This window comes from Quercus robur, chromosome 7 (assembly GCF_932294415.1).
Source record: "Quercus robur chromosome 7, dhQueRobu3.1, whole genome shotgun sequence".
In the NCBI taxonomy this organism is placed as follows: domain Eukaryota; kingdom Viridiplantae; phylum Streptophyta; class Magnoliopsida; order Fagales; family Fagaceae; genus Quercus; species Quercus robur.
Genome location: NC_065540.1, coordinates 9,461,922 through 9,481,200, shown reverse-complemented (window position 1 = coordinate 9,481,200; position 19,279 = coordinate 9,461,922). Strand labels below are relative to the sequence as shown.

Genomic DNA, 19,279 nt, shown 5'->3' with positions numbered 1-19,279 from the left:
AATCATAAAAAGAATTAATTCTAATGAAGATATTAATTCTTTGCTTTAAGAATATGCTTACAACATTAAAAGAGTACAGAGAAAGATAATCAAATTTATCCCAATAATAAATATAAGACGGAATAATTTGTGGATTGCTCAAATGATCATGAATCATGATCTTTAATCGCTAATGAAACATTTAATGGAAGATCATGATGAAACATTTAGATAGCAAAGAGGTGAGATAGGGTCAGATCATGGGTGCCTTGGCCCCACCCCTTCTCTTCTTCGGGGAGGGAAAAAGTTGTGTGCAAGATGACTTGAAGATATTTTACTAATCCTAATTATACGACTCTAACATTAATGAGATAGGCAAATGATGACTATGAGAGACTAAAAAAAGGAGAGACAAGTGTTGTGAAAATGGTTATAAAATATGTGTATAAAAATAATATATTATAACTGTGATTAAATTTTATATATATAAGGGATAGGAAATTTGCACTAAGCGAAGCAAGGCAAAACGGGTTAGGGATGGACCACTTTTGCCATCCCTTTATTTAATGTTAATTTTCGTTGCAAATTGGATCATGCAACATAGTACAAAGCAAAAACGCTAATGGTTTGGCTAGCATCACTATGTAATACAGAGTAAAATTTGTCATTTTGTTCTCTTTTAGATTGAGAAAAATTGTCTCGCTGTTAATCTTTTCTTGTTTATGTGGTTATTTGTTTTTAAAAAATATTTCTTTGAGTACAACTTTATATAAAATAAAAATAACAAAAAAAAAATCCTAATTATTCTTTTGAAAACCAATAACTATATTATGGATTTCGGGATTGAGGCTTTGTTATTACGACAAATTGCAACAAAAGCATGAGGTTGTGTTATGTTGTGTCCTTGACCACGCATTTTATATGAAATTTCTAGAAAAAATTTATCTAAAAAAACAATTTTATAAGACCATATTTCAAAACACGTGGAACTTATGTATATAAGATTCAATTATATCAAGACAGTCTCATAAGATACAATTTTTTTTTACGGTGTTCATTGTCCCTAGTTCAACTTATGAAATTTGGTCCCCACTTGTTGAAGAGCCAAGCTTGATCTTGATACTTTTTTTGACGGTGTTCATTGTCCCTAGTTGAACTACCATATATAGAAGTATCAATACTCAATAGTATCTCATCCTCCACCAACATATCCATTCTAGCAAAGTTTTGCTTTGTCCAAAGTTTCAAAAATGGACGCACAAAAGCTCCTCTTCACTGTTCTCTGCTTTTTCCTCTTATTCCTTCTCTCAGGTTTCCAATACTATACATAAAGCTAGGCTGCTTCTTTAATATTTTCCATAAAAACCAAACATTTCTAATGCATGCATGTGTGTGATTAATTTAATTATTGCAGGGGAACCAGTCGTACAAGCACGTTTAGCTCATCACCACCACCACCGTCTCTTTAATTTTCGTCCATCAAAGCTCTTTGTCTTTGGAGATTCATATGCTGACACTGGTAACAACAAGAAATCTGAAGCTAACTCTTGGAAATACCCTTATGGAATCACTTTTCCTGGAAAACCAGCTGGTCGTTACTCAGATGGCCGTGTCCTCACCGATTTCCTTGGTGTGTCCCTTTCTTTCTCTCTCTCTCTCTCTCTCTCTCTCTCTCTCTCTCTAATGATTTGCTTCTTTTTTTATTCTTTTTTTTTTTGTTGAGAAATTTATTCTTTTTTCTTTTTTTAATCTTTAGCTCACTTTTTGGTACAGTGGATTTGCTTTTCATTGTGTATGGTCATAAATGGTGGGTTCCCTCTTCTCTGCTAGCTTGCCACAAACACAATGCCGCTTTTCTTTATTTATAATACTAGGAGCTGTTTAGTATGAGATTTTGAGCAATAATTTTCAATTTTTTAATAATATTACACATATTTTTACACATTTTTTTATTTATATATATTTCTAAAAAATACAAACAACATTATTAGAACAATGTTACTAAACAGGCCCTAAATGTCTACGTGTGATTCTCTCTTTCACCTGTAAATTTTGCATTATTGGATCAATTTTTTAAAACTTTTTTCCTTTTCTCTTTCTATCTTGTCAGATCATTAGCATCATTTAATAGCTATGATAAACTCCAATCCTCCTTCGCACAATCACTCCTCTCTTCACGTTGCCCCTATCTATTTCTCTCTTGTTTTCTCATGGCTCAAATGCAAAACCTTCTTTATGAAAAAAAAAAAAAAAAAAAATTTCGTGGAATGGCAATGTTGAGGTGTGGCTTGAGAGTCCTGAAGATGTGAAAGTCATACAAATACAAAAACTACCATGGAATATGTATGGATTTTTTTATCCAAAAAAAAAAAAAATTACTCCACAAACCCCAAACGTAAAATCATTGTAGCAACTTCTTATCTCTCAAAACAGGATGGTCAAGTTGGAGTCATTGTGTTGTGTTAAGCTAGTAGTTTTTCTACTTAGGAGTCCTTGTTTTTCAATTTGCATGAAAAGTTGTATTTCTGGTATAAAGTTGTAATTATGGTATTTTGCTTAATTTCCACCATATTTGACGTTTACTGTGCGAGAGTGGAGGTTAATTAATTTTTTGTGGTTCATGTTTGAATAAAAGAGAACTAGGTGGGGTTAGTTTTGTTGTTTCTTTTCCTCTCCTCCAATTCTTATCTTTAATATAATTCTTTTATTTATTACTTGAGAAATCAAAAGGCATATATTACACCTTTATCCAAAGTTTTTTTATGTTCTTGACATCATACTTTTAAGAATTGTTAGTTTTGATTTATAACTATTAGATTTTTCCAATGAGAATCTTCACTTGGAAATATTGAATTGCATATTTTAAGTTTGAAGTTACAAAATTAGGTAAGGTTGACAGATAAATTTAAAAGAAAAGATAAAAATCAAATTATAGAAAGATGCGCAGTGGGTTTAGGAATTTTTTATTTTCAAGGCTTACATGAATTAGATTGGCTTTTTTTGGGGACGGTGTTTTGAAATTCTTTTATGTATTATCATAGAAGATTGACTTTTTAACGAGAAAGTATACTGCTTTGGTTTGTGATAAACGAGTTTCCATAACTTAAGACGAGTTTCCATAACTTAAGGGTAGTTTTTCTTTTTCTTTTTATGTTATAATATGTTCATGAACTTTGAGGTTTGTAAGATTTTTTTTGAAGTTTGCGAAAAATTTTGAATTATACTTTTTATTTTCCTCCTGTTATCATTAGAAGAAAAATTTCACTAAGAGGGATGAATTGCACCTCTATAGATTTGAATTTGATTTAAATTATGAAATATATAATTTATTAGTAACTCCTCTTTTATTGCTAAATATGATCATGAATCGAGTTATGATTAATTGATTGATGATCAATGTGATTGACCAAGAATTTAAATTTATTTTTTTCTCAATTAAAAAATATAAGTGTTGCTTTCTCTCTAAAAAAAATGGTTAATTCAATTTAATTTCTAGACAGTTTTCTACTGATATAGATTGTACTTAAAATTGTAAAATATTTAGTAATGTATAGATCCTATGAAGTTAAATATGCAAATACTATGTGCCTCCCTTAAAGGTAATACATGGACTTAACTAAAGTTCTACATCCTTCTCAAAAAAAAAAAAAAAAAAAAAAAAAAAACTAAAGCTTTTCGAGGCCTCGCCAAAATCATAGGTTGCTATATAGTGATTTCGCCACCACCGACCTACATGCAAAGTATTTTTTTTTTTTTTTTTTACAATCTATATGCACTTAATTTGTCTTTCAAATAATATTTATTGTTTGTTGTTTGCAGCATATATTGTTTGGGTTAAATAGTTGAACAATGTTAAAATAGCAAGACTTTTCAAGATTAAAAAGAAGATTGATTACGAATGAACAAGGATTTCTCTATTAGGAGTGACAATGCTTAGAGTTACAAACAATTTAATGGTATAGGTAGAATTAGAAAGACAGATCTACAGAGTTTTGATTTGAAAGTAAGTCCATAAAATAAATAAATAAATAAATAAATATATATATATATATATATATTTGGCTTTTAAATAATACTATTTAAAAACTTTTAATGAACAATGTTTTTGGAGTGATTATATTTATATAAGATTATAAATATTTAATCGTTCTTTAGTCATTCAATAAAATTAGTTATATTTTTAGACTAATATATGTTCATTGAGTTGATGTTACACCAACTTATGTCCTTAATCTTATTGGGGCATTTTGACTAAAAAATATAATATATACATACATGTAGCATGATTTTTGCTTTCAATTATATAATAAGAATAATAATAATAATAATTCATTTAGCTATTATTAACTAGTAATTTTCTAATTATTAACTACTATACGCTAACTTCTAACTACTAAAACCCATAATTGAAATATTAATCTGTATAAGATACCACTTCCAAAGATTAATATCTTAGCTATTATATATTATACGCTGACTTTTTTTTTATTTTAAAAGAAGCGTTTCTCTCTCTCCTCCCAAAACAAAGGGATTATAATAAGAATTAGCTAGATAAGGCTAAGACTACACCACCTAAGACTACACCACCTCTTTCCTGCAATAAATGTTAAATTTAAATAATTTTTCATGCATATACACACATGTAGCATGTAACACACAAGATTTAGGGCACGTTTGGTAAACTGTAATAGATACTGTAATGTAATAGATATTCATATGGCATAACTATTCGGTTATTTGGTTATATTTTTATTACAATGAATAGTTATTCCTTATGAATAGCTATTCTTCAAAATGAGGAATAACTATTCTTTATTAAAAGTACTGAATATTTATTCTTTCACCTTATGTAATAACTTTTTAAAAAAATTTCCTAAAACGCCATTAGTTGCCACATCTTCAAAAGGAAAGAAAATAAATTTTCCTTGTTGTTAATTATTAGTTCTATTTTGAACACCCTAAAATAAGTGTATTTTAGGAAATTTGACTTAAAAATGATTTAATTACACTTTCTTTTTATACTCTACTAAATTGTGGATGCATATTTAGAATTCTATTCCTAAATGGTCACCAAACTAATGAATAGTAATGCTTGTTACATTCCAACTTAATGTATTCCTTGTAATATTTATTCCTATTTCCATGTAATAATCATTACAGTATACCAAACGTGCTCTTAAACTTTGAGTTTAAACTTAAACTTGGTATGGTGAAACTCACTCAAGTTTCAGTGTCTTATTCCATACTTTCAAGAACAAAAATTAAATTCTCATGTGAGTCTCTCTCTACTTCAAATTTTTAAATGTTTAGTAATTTAGATTGCTCTTAATTATTGAATTGAGATTTCTATTTAAGCATGTTTTCAATTATTGTTTTGGATAGTTTTTAACTATTAAACTCAAGGGTTTTCCATTTAAATATATGTGATTAATTGAGCCTTAAAGTTCAATGTATTATTGAAAATCATTTTATATTTATATATATATATATATATATATATATTTAGGTACCTCTACCATTTTCCATTCAATTATATATATATATATATATGTGTGTGTGTGTGTGTGTGCATTTTATGATACCTTAGTCTCACATAATATGCATTCATTATGTAACTTAAAAGTAAAATATTCATTTATTTTTATTATTTATTTTAATTAAATTAATACAAAAATTATTTACATATGATTTTTTATTAAACCGTGCATCACACGGACATAATGCTAGTCATTGTTAGTTCATAAAGACTACAAATAAACTCATTTTCACACTCTATTACACCACTTGCTTAAAAATTAATTGAGTTATGAAAATAAAAAGTTGGTATGTATGTATAAAAAGTAATGTGTCCTTAGATTTATTATTATTAATTTTAATGTTATTTTAACAAGTTTAGATATGCAAAATTTATTATCATCTTCTTCACAACTATTGTGTTCATTTTATAATAATTGTTTTTTTATCATTAAGTTAAGATACTAATTGGTTTTTTTGGTGTAGGCAGAGTTTTAACACCGGATTTCTTTTTTGACAACTAAAATCTTTACTAGTTAAACTAACTAAAACCCACCACAACTACTAAGTTGATGAAGTGATATAATTAGTATTAATAAAAATAGTGTCAGTAATGGAGGGATAAGAATAAATTACTCTTATCATAATTTGTCAAATAAACCGTTATAAACAAAAAATTATGAAAAATTTTGTATACCTACTCAAATTTTAGTGTTTATCACCTTTTGTTTTGAGGCTTATAGTTATTCTACTACCACAATCTTTATTAAAACTATTTTTCATAGCTATTCAACGTGAAAAATTATGATCAACCCAATGTCACTTTTACATTTAACTTCCTTTACTTCTCACATACACGTTAAAATTGTTTTAATGTTGAGACTCCTTTTGTCCAATAACCTGACACTGTCTTCCTCTTTTTGTTTTTTAAATACTTTCTTCTTTTTTTAGGTTGAACTGTCTCAATCACCCAAAAAATATATATCACTGTCTTTACTTTGTCTCCTTCTCCTAGTCATTAACATTGAATAGCCTCTGATGAATGATAACCACAAACAAAAATCTTCTGTTCTCAACAAATTTGTACTTTTACTTGTTTCCATAAAAATTACTTGTCAAAAACTAACTAATTAGACATTTAAAAGGGCCGATTAATGTGAGTTAAAGAATAGTAGAGGTGGATTCATCATTTGCTTATATCATCATTAAAGAAAATTTGAAAGTCCCCCTTTTCCTTTCCTTAAATTACTTTTTCTCTTCTAGATTACTTTTTAAAATTACTTTAATTAGTACTTTATTTTTTTGAGAAATTACTTTAATTAGTACTTCTACTCTATGAACTTTTTGTCCACTCTTTGTCAGTTAAAATCTATTCTCTCCTCCCCATAACAAAAGACGTCGGTTGGGATTGATCATCAGGTAACTTTTAATTATAATTATAAAAAATTAAGCCCATGTTACTAACTGATAAATGTTGCAGTTGATAATGGGTCTGTTTGAATTGAACTTATTGTTGCTGAAACTAAAAACACTGTAGTAAAATAATTTTTAAATATGTAAATAGTACCATGGGATCCATTTTTAATATTTTTTTAATCTGTGAACAGTTCTAAATAGTGTATGAACAGTGCTCAACAGTGCTGTTGTCCCCTAAAACAGTAATGCCTGCTGGGGAAAAAAAAAGTTAAAACGCAAAACGTGGGTTTCAGCCGAATCCAAACCCACACAATATTGTTTATATATATATATATATATATATATATAGAGAGAGAGAGAGAGAGAGAGAGAGAGAGAGAGAGAGAGAGAGAGAGAGAGTAGCAGTTGATAATTATAGTGTATATATAAGTATATAACCATCCTTATTATGATAGTGACTTTTTTCTTGTAGTGCATAAGGTTCAGCCGTTCAAGTAACATATTGCATGATTTGACTATTTCTTTTGGCAAGTGTTATTGCTAGAGTAGGACTTTTTAGGGGGTGGTGTTTCAAAAATACCTGATGCTTCGAGTACAACATTATTGAGTTTTCAATGAAAGCTTCACACGCTTTCATAAATTAAGTGGCATTTACATTTTTCTTTCAATGGGATGAAAATTGAACATATGATCTGACTACTTCAATTTTAGCCAGGCATCCCTGATCTTGTGCTTAATTGTAACCATGCAGCTAAGTTCATAGGTTTGAAGTCTCCAATTCCATACAGATTGAGGGAATATGGGGTCAATGACTTGAAATATGGCATGAACTTTGCTTTTGGAGGCACTGGTGTGTTCAATACGTTGGTTTCAGACCCAAACATGACCACCCAGATTGATTTCTTCCATGAACTCATCAAAACTAATGCGTTTAACGCTACGGACGTAGAGTCCTCTGTGGCACTCGTCACCTTATCTGGTAATGATTATAGTGCTTACGAGGTCAAGAATGGGACTGCTCAGGTGAGAACTATACGCACATATACATTATACATATATAATAATACAGCAAATTACCATATTTTTTACAAATTAGAACTAAGGGAAAGTACTGAAAAAATGTATAGAATTGATTAGTGTATAATTGATTAGCACTAGGGTTGTAACACTCTCATCATAAACTGACCTTTCCATATAACTTATCCATTGCAGTCACAATGTTATTGGTAGATACATAAAAATTTTCACAACTTACTAAAATGGTTAGTTGTGATTAAAACAATATAACATTTACATAAGTTTACCTCTAATAGTCTAACACCATTTTAATTATTGTATATCAATTAAAATATGTTATTTCAATAATTATGAAAAAAAAATTGTTTAATCATAAATCAAGGTGGTTGAATTCAATTATTTTAATAAGAACATTTTGCACGCGGATGATGTCAAATAGGGTTTGAGATTCAGCATTGGGTGCAATTGAAACCAAGGGTTGATATTAAAGGATAAAATTTTAAATTTTATCAGTTATTAAAAAATTAAAAACCATTTAGTCTAAGGATTGAGAAAAAATATTAAAATTTTAACTTATAATCTTATCCCTTAGTTTCAAATGTAGCCTCTCTTAATAGGATTAGGATCTCTAGCTAGGGTTACATTATATAATTTTCATGAATTTAAATTTTTTTATAATGTCACCTTATTTAAAATTTAAATTTCATTTCATAAAAACTAATTTTAATCGATACCGTAACCCTTTATTGGATTAACCACTACATCTTTATTGCTAAAAATAAATAAAAAACTATCATTTCAAAGAACTATCATTTTCTCTATTCTCCACAGTCCACTGCCTTGTGTTGTGCACCCTGAATTCTGAATCATGTGAATAAGTGTCCCCACCGTCATGACTTATACGTACGTACCCCTCCAACATATATCGGACATCAGGAACAGAAAAATGTTTGTATTTCATGTGGGAAAGTGACCACTCCTGCAAATATAGGACACCATGCATTCTACCCCCATCTCCCAACTCCCAAAGTACGGTGAATTTGGATTACGTGGAAAGAAATTATTGCAGTGACAGTGATGTGTCTGTTTTTCACACGAGATTTATTATTGGTCCTAGACTCCTAGCTCTATCCAGTGATTATTTTTATGGGTCCGGAATTATCTACTTTACGAAAGTTTTTATAGAAAATTTAAAAAAAATATCAAAACAGTGGTTTATTTTTTTATTTTATTATAATTTTTTTTAAAAATAAATCGTTAATATATGCTCTAAAGACACATGTTAGTAATTTTTTTTTTTAAATTCTTTTTACTGTATCTAGCTATTTTATATTGAAGATTAGAACATGCTTAACCCTTTTGGACGGTGTGATAATAAATTCTTAATGTGTTTGGACAATAGGTTGGAAAGAACATAAAATAAGTAAAATTTTAGATAATATTGTTACAATAAACCATAACATGAGCATATATAAAACTTTAACCTATTATATTGAGTTAATATGTCTAATATATTTCAAATAAAAATGTTTGATTTTTTTTTAGCTTTACCCACACAAAAAGAGAAAAAAAAAAGTGGAAAAGAGAAGAAACATGAAAGAAACTGTGCCAATAAATATGATTTTGACTCACACCTGGGCTTTCGTCCACTACAAGCAAAAATCAGGTGACAAATGATTGACAAAGGTTTTTAATTGTTGAACTAATTTGAGTCATAATGTATACTGTATACAGTACAGCCAAAATGTTACATAAGAGTATCAGCATCCACTGAAGCAGAAAAATTCTATTTTCACACGCTAAAATAATTTAGTTTTGTTACTTTAATATAACATTTGAAAATACACTTTACATCACATGTTTTATTTTCATGTTCTATTCATTTTTTTTTCTCTCTCTTCTTCTCCATCTACCACTCTACCTTCTTGATTTCTACCAATTGATCTCCACAGCAAGGTTAGAGAGAGAGAGAGAGAGAGAGAACCGATATGCAGGGAGAGAAGGAAGAGGCGGGGTGAGAGAAGTCTTAAGAGAGAGGATTTGAATAAAAAAATTAATTTATCTTTTATTGTTTCAAATTTGGAATGGTACTCTTCATCTGTGTCAAATTTTTGGATATTTAGAACATCTTATATGAGTGGCTTTTTGCTGTTTAATGTGTCAAATTCCACCTAATGCTAGTGCTCTAATAAGGAAAGTTTGGCTCCAGTGTACTAGAAGTTGACACGATTCAAACATTTGATAAAAATCAGATACATATTTACTGCTAGTGCTCTAATAAGTAAAGCTTGTCTCAGTGTACTGGAGGCTGACCCCATTCAAATATGTGATGAAAATCGGATACATGTCCACTTTGAATAGGCTCAAATTCAAAATTCAATGCAATGGATCACTATAGACAAGCAGTGTCCATATAATAATATATGAAACCTGCAAAAAAAGACGGCAAAATTAAATTCTTTTAACTTACACGTTTCTTGTCTCCTTTGGGCTGGTTCTGTGAATTTCATAAGAATGGGCCCAGTGGTTAAGTTAGGTGGATCTCTGTGGTTCAGGAAATCCTGGTCTCTGTCTTGTATCTGAACTCATCTCCTCCCCCCACCCCGGCGGGGCGCATTAAAAATTTAAATATTTAGTTATAAAAATAGAAGTTTTCTCCTAAATGTTTGAGTTAGTTGTCTAGTAGTTATAGAAATAAGGTAGTTTTTGTTTTCTTTAATTCTTTTTTATATATGTTTAATATCAAATTAGACAATTTTTGTATACTCATTGGAGTTTAAAGATGATAAGTTCTCTTAAAAAATTATTTTGTGAATATATATATTTGAAAGTTATTAATTTTATATACAATATATTTATAAATTATGAGATACTCTAATATCAAAATATTAATGTTTATATTTGTGTATTACGTTTATGCATGTATAAGATGGTTTATCTTGACTCAAAACTAATATATTAATACTAAAATTTGGCCTCGAAACAAAAAATCCTAGCTCCACCCTAGTCACTGTAAAATATATACATATGAGTCATGTGTGACCCAATACTATTGGACTTATTTGGAGGGTCCATTGGCATCTTTTTATATCCGACAAATGAATTAAGTAAATGTTATCAGATATTGGGATCCACTGGTTTATGGGCTCCTTTCATGGACCATAGTTCTTAACGTGTCTCACACCCCTCCACCCTAAACATAAAAAGAAAAAAACAAAAAAAAATTTTGGTTGAGTTTTTTTTGTTCAAACTTAAGATTCGATCACTATCTCATGCATAATGCAGGATTCCCATGATTACTAGTCCTTACACTATTTTTAATTTTTATTTCATATTTCCTTGTTTATTAACTTCATCTGATTTTAAAACTTCCTTTTACATCTATAAGATAGCTCAACAACATTGTGTCAACTAAAACTATGTCTTAAGCAGACTTTATATGACTAATTGTCTCTTAGATATTCCAATTTAGTTTATTCACATTTGAAGTAGGATAAGGTTTCGGTTTCTAATACCAAAAAAAGTAAACTCTTTATCGAATTTCACTTTAACGGGTCTCGTTGAGTAGATCAAATATATGAAAAATAATTTTAAAAAAAACTGCTCAAATATAAAATCTAATCAAACTTTATCAGATCTCTTATATATACACCTAAGTATTATCTCATCATTTGTTTTTCCTTCATGGTTATTGTTTATTTTATCATGAAAATATATAAAAAGTATGGTTATTAAGACAATATTATGCTAGTTCTGAGCTTGCTATCTCAATCCATCCATTGTAGGGTTTTCCATCCTTCATTACCTCAGTAGTCAAGCAACTTAAAGTCAACTTGAAACGCATTCATGGCTTGGGTGTAAAGAAAATTGCTGTGACAGCTTTACAGCCTTTGGGATGTCTCCCTAGGAGCACAATCAAATCCTCATTCCAACAATGCAATGGAACAGAAAACTCACTTGTTAGCTTCCATAACCTTTTGTTGCAGCAAGCTGTGGCAAAGCTGAACAACGAAACCAAAGTTTCTACTTTCGTCATTCTCAATCTTTATGACTCGTTCATGTCCGTATTAAAGAACAAAGGAGACCAGACAGGTGATTATACATTTACTTTCATTTTCAAAATATATTTTTCATTGACGTATTTTCTTCCATTTCTGGAATATCAAGATCATCATTTCAATTGGGTTTGATCCATTTTGGATTTCCAAGCTCAATCTCTAATTTGTATAGACTAAAATGCTGTCCAAACTCCAAACTACCCCTAAAGATTTTATTTTAATTCAAACTTTTAAGGGTAAAAATGTAGCAATTAAAAAAATAAGGGACTAAATTGTGATTGGAGCAAACAATGAGGTAAATTGTTTGTTCACAAAATATCATATCTGTTAATTTAGTCAAAATTTTAACTGTTTCATTTTAATTCAAACTTTAAAGTGGCAAAGGAGATGCGAGTGTTGCTTCTCGCTCTTGTCCTGATGTCAGTGAAGGGTCAGACAGAGATGAAGTGGGGGTTGCTGGTATGGATTTGGAGGTTGAGGTTGGCACGCCTTCCCCTGTTTAATTTGTGCTTTTTCCTCTGTTACTTTTCCCCTATGAATTTTTTAATTTGGAATTGTAGAGGGGCTCAAAAGCCCACTTTTCAAAATTACATTCATGATCAGCTTATTCAGAAACATGATCCTGCCATATTTGTTATTATGGAGACAAAATTGGGAGGCAGCAGAGCAAAGGAGATTACGGAGAGGTTGCCTTATGATGGAGCTATCCATACAGAAACTATCGGTCTCTCAGGAGGTCTATGGTTGCTGTGGAATGATGATAAAGTGGTGGAGGAACTAGCTAAGACAGAGCAGGAAATTCATGTCGAAGTAAAGGTGCGTGCATCCAATTATTCTTGGATTTTCTCTGCCATTTATGCTAGCCCTAGAAATGAAGATAGATGTGTCTTATGGAATAACCTCATTAAGGTTGCTGAGCTTCACAATAAACCTTGGGTCATGGTTGGAGACTTTAATGAACCTCTGGTAGATGAAGATAAATTTGGAGGCAGGGGAGTCAGTGTTAACCGTTCCCTAGCTTTCAAAGACTGTCTTGATGGGTGTAATATGGTTGATATGGGTTTTGTTGGTCCTAGGTACACCTGGACCAATAAGAGAGATGTTGATAATCTGATTCTGGAGAGGATAGATAGGTATTTTATGAATCCGGATTGGTGTGTGCTGTATCCGGATGCGAAAGTTACCCATCTCCCCCGCTGTCATTCAGATCATTGCCCTGTGCTTATGGAAGCCATCCCTAATTGTACCCAAGCTCCTAACAAGCCTTTCAGATTCCAGGAATTCTGGTTGTCTGATCTGTCCTTTCCCAATATTGTTACACAGGCGTGGAGTAGTGATAGAAGCCTTGTGGATGCTATAGATACTTTCTCTAAAGAGGCTACTGTGTGGAACAGGTCTCACTTTGGCAATATTCATCACAGGAAAAGAAGAGTCTTGGCTAGAATTTATGGGGTCCAGAAAGCTCTATCTAATGTTCCTAGTTCCTTCCTAATCAATTTGGAGAATCATTTGCAGTTAGAGCTTGAGTCTATCCTTGACCAAGAGAGAGACCTTTGGATGTTGAAATCTAGGATTAACTGGATGATTCAAGGGGACCGCAACACCTCCTTCTATCATATTTCCGCTCTTGCTAGGAGGAAAAGAAACCATATAGCCTCGGTTAGGGATGAGAGAGGGCAGTGGATTACTGATGGGGGAGAAGTGAGGGAGCATTTTAGGAAGGGTTTTGTCTCCTTATATACCACTTCCTTTGTGGAGGTAGAGAGGGTTCCAAGTCACGATGTTCAATGGCAAGTGCAATTGCCCGATGAAGTTAGTTGTTCTTTAGATGTGATGGTTACCTTAGAGGAAATTAAGGAAGCTCTCTGGTCTATGAAGCCTTACAAATCTCCAGGTCCGGATGGGTTACATGCTGGTTTTTATCAGTGTTTTTGGCTCACAGTGGGGGACTCGGTGAAGAAGGAAGTTATGAGGGTTTTTCTTGATAGAAAAGTGCCGGATTATCTCAATAAAACTCTTATTGTTCTTATCCCAAAAATCCAAGGGCCGGAGTCTATTGGGAACTATAGGCCTATTAGTCTTTGTAACTCTGTTTACAAGATCATTTCCAAAGTCATTGTTAATCGGCTTAGACCTCATTTGGAGAACATTGTCTCTCCCTTCCAAACAGCTTTCATTCCAGGTAGGAGAGGCACGGATAATGTTATCATTGTGCAAGAATTAATTCACACCATTGGTCGTGCAAAAGGAAGAAAAGGGTACATGGCTATCAAGATTGATTTAGAGAAGGCCTATGACAAAATTGAGTGGAGTTTTATCAGGGAAATGCTTGTTAAGTTCAACTTTCCTAGCAAGCTTACAGATATTATCATGAGTTGTGTCTCTTCGGTTTCAACTTCTCTCCTCTTCAATGGGGGCTGCTTAGAATCCTTCCGGCCGTCTAGAGGCATCAGACAAGGGGACCCGCTATCGCCCTATCTTTTCATTCTCTGTATGGAATATTTGGGTCACCTAATTGAAGATAAGTGTGCTACTAAGGCTTGGATTCCAGTTAAAACTTCAAGGAGTGGGCCTTCTTTTTCGCATCTTTTCTTTGCAGATGACTTGGTTTTATTTGCCGAGGCTGATTTGGAAAATTGTATTGCTATTAATGAAGCTCTTCAAGAGTTTTGTTCTAGATCAGGCCAGAAGGTTAGCGAAGCAAAATCCCGTGTTTTCTTTTCGCCTAATGTAGATCCTGATCAAAGAGACCTTTTTTCTAATATGCTTGGCTTTAACTCTACTGACAATCTTGGCAAGTATTTGGGCTTTCCGTTGAAACATGCAAGGGTTCGGAAGCATGATTTTGATTTTGTGCTAGATAGAGTAAAGAAAAAGTTAGCGGGTTGGAAAGCTAATTTACTCTCCATGGCTGGCCGGTTGGTGCTTATCCAAGCTGCTTCCTCTACCATTCCAAATTATGTCATGCAGCAGGCTTCGCTCCCAAATAAAATCCTCAAGGGCATTGATAGGGTCAATAGGAACTTTTTATGGGGATCCTCTGATCATACTAGGAAAATGCATTGGGTCAATTGGGATACTGTCACTAAGCCAAAGAAATTGGGAGGTCTGGGATTGCAATCGGCTAAAGGCAGGAATACAGCTCTCCTTGCCAAGCTTAACTGGAGATTTCACACTGAGAATGATGCTCCTTGGGTCAAGGTTCTTAAATATAAATATTGTACGAGGCAGAGAATCAACTCGAGGAATGAAGCTAATCTCCCAAGCTCCCCTACTTGGAAAGGTATGAAGATAGGTGAGAATACTTTCAAAAAAGGGTTATAGTGGATCCCAGGGCACGAGAGCAACCTCAATTTTTGGGTTGATTGCTGGTCAAATCTTGGCTCCATTAGAGCCCTCATTCAGGGTCCCCTCCCTCTAGACTCGGCCACCCTCAAGCTTAAAGATGTGATATCTATGGGAAGATGGGATTGGTCGAAGATCCCTTTCAACCTCCCTCTAGGGATTAGAGAGGAAATCCAAGCAACCCCGATTCCTCTTGTAGCAAGGATTAATGATAAGTTGGCTTGGAAATTTTCTCCAAAAGGGAGTTTTGATATGGGGAGTGCTTATCTTATTGCCTCAAATCTTATGGCAGCAGAATCTTTTGCTGGATCTTGGATTTGGAAACTCCAAACGCTGCCTAGAATTCAGATGTTCATTTGGAGATGCATGCACAATAGTATTGCAGTCAAGGAGGTTATAGCAAAAAGAGGAATCCTTATTGATACTTCCTGCCCGATGTGCCATTCTAAAGCTGAAACTTTAACTCATACCCTCCGGGATTGTAACATGGTCAAACCGATTTGGTATAAACTTGGAACCAGCTGCCTGTGTCCTTCTTTCTTCTCCCAAGGCATTAAAGATTGGTTGATTTCTAATTCCAGCCTCAAGTCCTCCCAGAATGCAGCCGGTCTTTCTTGGAACATTCTCTTCCCTTATGCGATATGGATGATATGGAAGCAGAGAAACAATGCTTGTTTTTCCAACAAAAGGCCCAACCCAAATATTGACATGGTGGTAACTAAATTAGCAACTGAGTTCTTGCTTTGTGGTGCGAAATCAAATCGTAACATTCATATGGTGGTTAAGCAAGTCAGATGGGAAAAACCAGATTTGGGATGGTTTAAACTCAATACAGATGGGGCAGCAAATGGCTCGGCAAGTAATGCAGCTAGTGGTGGTTTGATAAGGGATGATTGTGGCAATTGGGTGATGGGTTTTTCTAGGAAGATTGGTAGAGCTGACAGCTTTGTGGCTGAAATTTGGGCTCTCCGGGATGGTCTCCAACTTTGCCGTCATCTGAACATTGGTGCGGTTGTGATTGAACTTGATGCAAAGTCGCTGGTAGAAGTTCTTAATAAGTCTTCTTACTGCAATACTGTGATTTCTCCCCTGCTGGATGACTGCAAGCTTTTAATTGATCAATTCCCTCAAGTCCGTGTTAAGCATATTTTACGGGAAGCTAACAAATGTGCGGATCATTTAGCTAAGTTTGGTCTGGCTCAATCTGTGTTTTTTTCTGTGCATTCTTTTCCCCCTCAAAAGCTGATTCCTCTTATTGAGGCGGACTCCTTGGGTGTTTTCTGTAACAGGCTTTGTCTTGCCTCTGGTTTTTCCAATTAGTTCTTAATATAAGTTCCTTTTGACCAAAAAAAAAAAAAAAAAGGTGTCATTTTGAAAGTTTGTGGATAAAATAAAAAGTTTCGTTTTACCTCTTTTATATGAGGAAAGGAAAGAATTTTATGCATGGACTTAGAATTGAACATGATAATTTGTGGGCTTTCAAACTATCTTGGATGGTTCGTTTAGTTGGGCCTTTGTCCCAAGTTATAAAAACCCTTGACCCATGAGTGGCCATTCAGAGCCTTTTTTCGATAACTTTGGTTCACTTTCAGGAATCAAACAAATCGAACTCTAGTCTTGTACTAATAGAGCAATATCTTCATCTTCAATTTGTGCAGGAAGTACTAAGTTTGAGAACCCACTGAAACCATGTTGTGGTGGTATAAGCAGTGAATATTACTGTGGAAGTTTAGATGTGAATGGAACCAAGAAATACACAGTATGTGATGACCCCGAATCAGCATTCTTTTGGGACTCAGTTCATCCTACACAACAAGGATGGAGTGCTGTGTATTCAGCTTTGCAAACCACTCTTAAACAACTTTAATTACTAGACTTAACAAGAACGACGAGGTTTAAAAATTATTGTGGTGTAATTTGTTTGTTTTGTAATTTCCTAGTTTCTATTATGTCTTTATTTGTCTGTGAAGCCATATTTGTTCAGTTGTAACTTGTAATATGGTTTGGGGGTAGACCATATGTAAGAATGAAATAAATAAATTTGCATAATCAGCATTAACATGGGATCAGTCCCATTTGTCCTAGGTGTAGTCAAGTTGAGTCCACAATTCACGTTTTGCGGGATTGCCCTTGGGGTGCTCAATATTGGCACTCACTTCTTGAGGTCCTTTATCAATCTGAATAGATGGTCCTTCCTATTCACACATTCTAAGAGGTTAAGAGCATCTCCAGCAGACTAGCCAAATTTTTGTAATGTTTGGAGAATGAACAATGACTTTTACCTTTATCTATCCATTTTTTCAAATACACTTTCCAACAGACTCTCTATCTCATTCTCTATCTCATTTAAATATTATTTCTTCATTCACTATTTATTATTTTTTTAACTACTACACATTTTCCAACATTTTTTTATTCAACACCCAATTATTATAATAGAAAAAAAAAAGATTTAAAGAATAAACAGTAGCTCATCAGACCTAATGAGCTACTGTTCATTAACAAAAAAAAATTTGACGGATAGAGAGGCTATTGGAGCCCCTTTTTTTGCTCTCACTCTCTATTATAGAGAGTATTTTGCACCATTGGAGATGCTCTAATGCAGTAGCTAATGGACTAGCTAAAATGGGGAGCTTGCAACCAAATAGAATTTTTGTACACGAGTCTTGCCCGAGTTTTGTGTATGAAAAGTATCTTAGGGATGTTTGTCAAGTTGGCACTTTTAGAAAGTGCCCTGTAACAAATTATGTACTCTCCTAAAGTGTTTGCTTGATTAAATAAAATTTCTTCTTTGTAAAAAAAATTTAAAAAAATAAATTTGCATAACCCCAATATATATAGTCAAATTCCCAAATAGTTTAAAGAGAATATTCGAAAATTTAACTCAGGTATTCCTTCAAAATTTATAACTCCCTATCTCTATCGGCACTTATCATGTGTTTGGAAGTTCGAAGGAAGAGGAGAGACTAAAGGGTATGGAGAGAAGCCGAAGAAGTAGAAGAGCTGGGAGGCAAATGGTTATCCATTTACTTATTTGGATGTTTTTAAAATTAAATAGGGGGAGAAAAAAAAATATCTCCCTTAAGTAATTTTTTTTTTAAAATAATAATAAAATGTAAGAGGATAGGTAATAATTATAATACATTATGCAAATCGAGAATTACACTTTATACCACTCTTTTGTTTAATTTAAAGAAATATGAATAAATTGATATCATAGAGGCAAAATTTGACAACTTTTTAAATACTCCATAATATAAGTGGAACCTCTCTCCTGCCCTTCCCCTCCAAATTCTCTTTCAAGAATTAAAAATGAGGGGTTTAAAGGGGTATCTTAGCCCTCCAAATCCCTTCTCATTTCCTTTAAAAATACATATCCAAACAATGTGGATTAAACACCCCATAATCTCTCTCTCACTCTATCCAATCTCACTGTTAATTTGTATCCATTTAATTTTGTTTTTCCCTCTCAGGCTAACCTCATCGATACTCAAACACGATGGTAGTTCACTTTTCCTAATAATTCACACTATTCCCAAAATTCTAATCCCAAATACTATTTAAAAGTAAAAGGTACATTTGACATGTTCTACATGCTTATTATGATTGGAAATTGTAAACAGTAATAGGATTGAATATTATATACCTAACCACCTTGAATGAAGACCCTATTGTGGACTTGACCAGAAAGAGAATTTTGTTAATGAGAAATTAATTACGCTACAAGTAAAATGCACATTGGTTACGGGACATTGATCTTCATGAACACAGGAATTTATCAATTCTAGTCCACCATCTAGGACAATGACCGACTATGGGCCTTGGCATTGCAAAACTGATATAGTCTTAAACAATTTATAATTTAATACGCTTCACATGGTATTACACCTTCTAGCATATGCAGAAAAGTGTCAAAATTCAAAAGTAGCTCGCTTTTGTTGATCAATTTA

The 19,279-nt window shown here is 32.8% G+C and overlaps 1 protein-coding gene across 5 annotated transcripts; it reads left to right on the top strand.

The window, feature by feature from the left end:
* The first annotated feature begins 1,023 nt into the window (after positions 1-1,023).
* LOC126692096 (GDSL esterase/lipase At5g03610-like) lies at positions 1,024-17,413 on the top strand. Of its 5 annotated transcripts, none has more exons than XM_050387572.1 (7): positions 1,024-1,290; positions 1,394-1,609; positions 7,661-7,932; positions 11,712-12,018; positions 12,361-12,463; positions 12,545-12,800; positions 16,988-17,153. In XM_050387572.1, the coding sequence occupies exons 1-7, from the start codon at positions 1,230-1,232 to the stop codon at positions 17,012-17,014; spliced, it is 1,242 nt and encodes a 413-aa protein (XP_050243529.1). In that variant the 5' UTR covers positions 1,024-1,229; the 3' UTR covers positions 17,015-17,153. The 5 variants fall into 5 exon arrangements, with proteins under 5 accessions (XP_050243529.1, XP_050243530.1, XP_050243531.1 ...); XM_050387573.1 differs by having other exon boundaries at positions 1,025-1,290; positions 12,361-12,443; positions 12,630-12,800; XM_050387574.1 differs by having other exon boundaries at positions 1,026-1,290; positions 12,630-12,800; positions 16,988-17,132.
* The last annotated feature ends 1,866 nt before the right edge of the window (positions 17,414-19,279 follow it).